Source organism: Hipposideros armiger, unplaced genomic scaffold (assembly GCF_001890085.2).
Source record: "Hipposideros armiger isolate ML-2016 unplaced genomic scaffold, ASM189008v1 scaffold_1971, whole genome shotgun sequence".
Lineage (NCBI taxonomy): Eukaryota > Metazoa > Chordata > Mammalia > Chiroptera > Hipposideridae > Hipposideros > Hipposideros armiger.
Window position 1 is genome coordinate 65915 of NW_017733321.1, and position 5591 is coordinate 71505.

General features: G+C 34.8%; 1 protein-coding gene across 1 annotated transcript in view; it reads left to right on the plus strand.

The window, feature by feature from the left end:
* The window catches only part of LOC109378425 (uncharacterized), a gene marked incomplete at its 3' end in the record, with an annotated part of 52199 nt that overhangs the window by 33497 nt on the left and 13111 nt on the right, over window positions 1-5591 (plus strand). The window contains exon 11 of the mRNA XM_019634816.1: window positions 2687-2956. Coding sequence (XP_019490361.1) covers window positions 2687-2956 — 270 coding nt within the window. The remainder of the gene's footprint in view (window positions 1-2686; window positions 2957-5591) is intronic.

Below are 5591 nucleotides of genomic sequence, written 5' to 3' on the forward strand. Positions count from 1 at the left end.
TCTTTGCCACTCTTTCATGTATTGTAAATCGTCATTGGCAGCATTCTCTTTGACAGTTTTTGTCTTTGAAAACAATTAGTACTTGATCATCTAAATGTATCAATATTGTGGTATCAGTCAGCAACATATATCAATATATAGGATGACAGTCTAAAGCTGCCATTTTCTGAAATAATTTTTTTCCTGTGTTAGATGAGATCTTTAAAATTCAAAATATAACCATTGAAGCTTATCAGATAAAAATTTGTTTTTAGCTTCAGCCAATATTTGATACAAAGAAGATTCTTTTACTGTGTCTAGACTTCATATTTTTCTCTCTGGTGTCTCTTCAGCTTATGCTAATAGTTTCAGAGAGCTTTAACCTCTTTTTCCTCCTTTGAATATTCTGCATTTGCTCCTGTGAATTTGCTCCTATGTAATTTTTGCTGCAACATCAAAATTAGCTGTCTGTAATGGTATTTACAATGACTCTGAGTATTGCAACTGATTATCATATTTTATAAACTATCATTGCATGTGTCAACAACTACTTTTAATTAGGAGAGAGAGATAGTTGATTAATATACTTTATTGTTCTTTTTTCACACTGTGCTTTTTTCTCTCCCTTTAGAGGGATATATTAAAAAGAAAAACCCAGTTAGAAAACATCCAAGAAGAATTTAAGTGTGTTGTGTATTTTGGATAGGTTTGGATGCCCCATCCAATATCCATGAGGGCAAAGTTACAAACTCCTCCATAGAAATTCTCTGGAATCGAGCTGATGGGAATTTTCAGCATTATGAAATCACGTGCATGAACTGTGCTACTGCTTTCATGGTAGGTTATAGGAGGCTCTTGGAGAAATTAAACTTGAATCTTTCATGCTGAATCCAATATTACTGCATTCTTACATTAGATAGTAGTGAAACTAAATAACCCCTAAGTTTTTTTTTGTTTTGTTTTTTTTTGTTTTTGTTTTTTTGTTTTTGCTTGTGTTCAATTGTGGAGCATTTCTTAAATGAAAAACACTTGCTAATTTATTCGTTTGGAATGATAGGTCCAGAAAGTCGTGCAAGAAGCAGCGACATTCTTCAACCTGGATCCTGCCACTGTGTACACCTTTTCAATTCGCACTGAAAAAGAAGGTTTTAAAGATAGTACTCCTCATGTGAAAGCAATACAGACAGGTACAGCCTGTGTAAGCACTTTAGGTGTTATTCAATCTTCAAATATTTATTTGATTCCTTTAGGGAAGATTGAGTAAATAGTACATTCTTCTCAGGTTTACTTCATGGGCTGGCAGTGTCCCCTCTTGCTTCTTTGTCTGTTTGCCCTCATGTGGGTTAGCACAGCCTCTTTCTGGTATGCATTGCCAGACAATAGATGGCTGATTGCCTGGAGTCTGGCCAGATTCTCATTTGTGATTTAATTTCTCCATTGTGTAGTTACGCAGACAATGAAGTGCCATTTCTCCGGTGTTAGAAACTTACTCCCAATGGCAGATGGTGATTTATTCTGTGCTGGTCTTATGAAATAAAGGATGATTGGGAAAGATGTATGAAAAATGCTCGTTTTCACATCTAGCTGAAGTGAAATTGTCATCTATTCTACTATTTTAGTTATTCTTGACACTAATGCTACAGGAACATTGTTTTATATATTTAGAAACTGGTCATGTCTGGTATTCTTTTTCTGTAATAGCAAAGAATGGAATTAAGAGAAATATCTAGGCAATTTTGTTCCTTTCTTATACATGGAAAAATTTTAGAGAGGAAACAAGATATATATTATACATTATTTAATTTAGTTGTTTTTTCCTCAGGAAAGACGGGAATCATTTCTTATTTAGATTGCAACTACTTTCCTGCTGATTATCCTTGTCACTATTTGATATTTAATTAGAATAAGTCCTAAAAATCGTTAAATATTTCTGAGGGTGGTGGTTGTACAAGACCAAGATATAATCTCTTCCTACATTTTGGAGACAAGGGTGATATTGAGTACAAGGCTACTGGGATCATATTGGCTTTATTTCAAAGTTTAAAATGATTCTTGCTGTTTTTTTTTTCTTCTCTCTCTTTTGACTTTTAACTTCTCGTCTACAAAGAAGAATAAAAGGAATGTGTTGGTTACCCTCAGTTTGAAGAAAGTCAAAGACATCTTGAGAGTGTTTCAGGGTTATGTTAAAGGTGTTTAGTGTGGTAGACAATGTTATTTTATGTGTATGTTTTACATGATACAGCCCCAAGTGCAGTTGAATTTATGAACCATAGTAGAAACTCAAATGAAGTCACTGTTAGCTGGCCGTCACCTAGAAGTCTCCTAGATGGATTCATTATTTCAATATCTAGTGAAAGCTTAATGAAAGAAGAAATCCTGCCCTCGACAAAAAGGTACAGAAATATTGAAAAGAAATTATGANCTCTGGTGAAACTCTCAAAAATCTGAAGAATTTGCTAAATACTTTCTATTTTCCCGTTAGGTATACTATATGTGCTTAATCATATCGGTAAATCTTGCATAGTTATATCAACACACATTTTCTCCAATAGTGAGTCCTCTTCAAGACATGGTAACATCAGGATTTGTTAAATTTACTTTCAGTACTAATTGATGTTGAACCAAGATATTTTTGCTCAATAGAATGAGTACCACTAACACTAAACTAAGATATTTACTTACCTGTCTATTTATCTGTTTCTCTAAGGTATTAATCCACCTCAGAAAGTGTATGTTAAACCTGAAGATGTGGGAGAGGACAATATAATGCTTCAGTGGGAGTCCCCACAGGATGCCCACGAGGTTTACATTCAAATCAGATCCCTACCAGATACAAGAGAAGTCATGAATCTTTCTGTAAAGGATGCTAACAGACTCAAGATTGATAATCTAATCCCTGGAATGACATACGACATTGGAATGGCAACAGTGATTAATGGGAACTTGAGCGAGCTGGTAACTATTCAACAAACTCTAAGTGAGAATCAAATACTTTGCGTTCTTAACATGTATTTGCTGATGTTGGGGTACTGTACAATATTCTTTATGGACCCTTCTGGTAATAGGTTTTACCTTTAAGCAGGTTGTTGATATTGCTGTATCTAATGGTAGCCTCAAGACCCAGAGTAATTCTTATCCCTTTTATCTTGGCAATATCCCCTGCTTGTTTATGATTAAGGCAGCATTGTTTATGATTAAGAATTTGATCCTACTTAGGTTTGAATCTGGGTTCAATTATTTGAATAACCTGAGCAATGTGCTCACCTTGTTTATGCCTCAGTTTCCATACTTATAAAATGGGAGAAAATAATAGTATGTATTTCATGGAATTTCCTGAGAATAGCTGTTTTAATACTCATAAATGTGAGGAATTAGAACAGTACCTGACACATAGCTATACTAATTATTTTATCAACAAAGGCATTCTATAGCACAGTGGAAGGAAATATTGACAGTATATAAAAGGATTAGGACAAAACTAATAAAAAATTTCTATGTCTTTTGTCAAATAAGATTAATTCACTCAATAAATAATTGTTGAAAACTTATTAAGGCGGGAGAAAGGCAAAAAGTGAAAAGAAAATAAATAAATGAAAACATAATTATACATATTTATAAGTTGTGATAAATGTTAGGAGGGGGAAGAAAGCAAAATTATGTGACAGAAAGTAATTGAAGAGGAATGGAGGGTTCTGCTGTAAATAAGCTGTAATAGAAAGAGCTGTATTTGAATGGAGGCTTAAAGTATAAAAAAGGAGCCAGAGTGGAATAAAATGGTGGAAGGGTATTTCAGGCAGGAAGGCTATAAAACAGGAAAGAACTTGGTGTATCTGAGACCAAAAAAACCAGAATGTGTGTTATCTAATGAAGAGGGAGAGGGTAGTAGGAAATGATATTGGAGAGGTGTTCGGAGGTCAGATTGCAAAGAGCATGTAGCTGTGCTTTTGAGTTTCTTTACAGGGCAAAGGGAGGCCACTGAGAGTTTTATGCTGGAGAGTAACAATGTGACTTATGTTACACAAATTTACCTGTGGCTATGTGCAAAGAATGATTTGTAAAGGGGCAAGGGAACTGCATAAGAGAGTATTGTAGAATCTAGGCAAAGGATTATGGTGGACGAGATGGCAAGTGCAGATGGATAGAAGTAGATACATTTCATATTATGGAAGTAGGCAGTCCCAGCTTTAATGTTGGAGTGCTTGTGATGGATAAAGGAGGGGAGAAACTTAGGGTTTTGACTTGAGCACTTTGGGTGGATAGTGGTGACTCTGAAGAAGGAAAATAATTGACCTTGTGGACCATTTGGCTAACAATAAGGGGAAGCCTGGTGGAAAAAAATGAATTGGTCTAGAAAATTACATACCAGCAGTGTCCACATTCAACCAGTATTGAATCTTCCCACTTTATCCTCCAAAGACTAAAACTGAATTCATGTATGGCACTTTCATACTTAATTTCTGAGAAAACCTAGCAGAAGTTAATTATCATAGGTAACAGCTATTAAAAAGAAAACTAAGAAAGGCATTTCTAAAAAGAATTATTTCATGCCTATGAAACAACCCAACAAATCTTTATTGGCAGAATGGAAGTACTAAAATTAAAATGCATAGAACGAAAATGAACTGTGGTCGTATATCTAGCAGTTATTAGCAGTATGAGGTTGGAGTGTCTCCATATTGTCTCGGTGCCTAAGTTTTCTCTCTTAAAAATTTAGATCATTTAATACATTTTGAAGTTGACTTCTAGCTCTGCAGTCCTATTCTTTGAACTCAAGGGAACTTAGCATATTTCAATGCATCTGCCATCTAGAATATAAAATTTTTGCCTGCCTTTTTAGTGATTCTTTTTAAAATTTTGTTTAGCCCTGTATCTCCAGGTGTAAGCACAGTTCTTGACTTTATTTAATTTGAACACTTATTTGTGAATCTGCTATCCAACATGGATGCTAAAATATAGATTAACATACATTTTAGGAAGAATAGTAGGACAGAAATCTTGTTGTCAACCTGATATGCAATTCCTAGTGTAGTGCCCCTGATCATTTTGTAATGCATCCCTGTCGTTTCCCTCTGTTATGGCTTGACATCTGTTCTCCAGAGCATCACAGAGCAAATCTACTCCTAGGTTCCTATGAAGGGCCATCAAATGTTTGGAAACAACTATTAGGTGTTCTTGGAGTATATAGTTTCTTTCCTTCTGATGAATTATCTCTAGTTCCTTCAAGCATTCCACTGTTTTTTATAATCCTATTGTCCTTTCTGGTCAGTTCTTAAGCTTGACAATCACTTTTAGCAGCAGCAGATTATTTATTGTTCATCATTTGTACTTGTCTCAAGGTGGTAAAGCAAATATTAACCTCTCCCAAGGTGCATAAGTAGAAATTAATACTTTCCATGCATTCACCCAACGAATATTTATTGATAACTATTATTCACCATGTCCTGATTTTCTCTCTCCCATACACTTTGAGGCAATCAAGCATAGAGGGGCATTTTCCTTTTAATGAGATTTTACAGACCTGTAGAAGAGAGTAAAATTTACATATTCACCTGTTTCCCTTTCCCCTTCAAAACACATCTGTTTGTCTTTCTCTAAGTTATTCTGAAAATAAT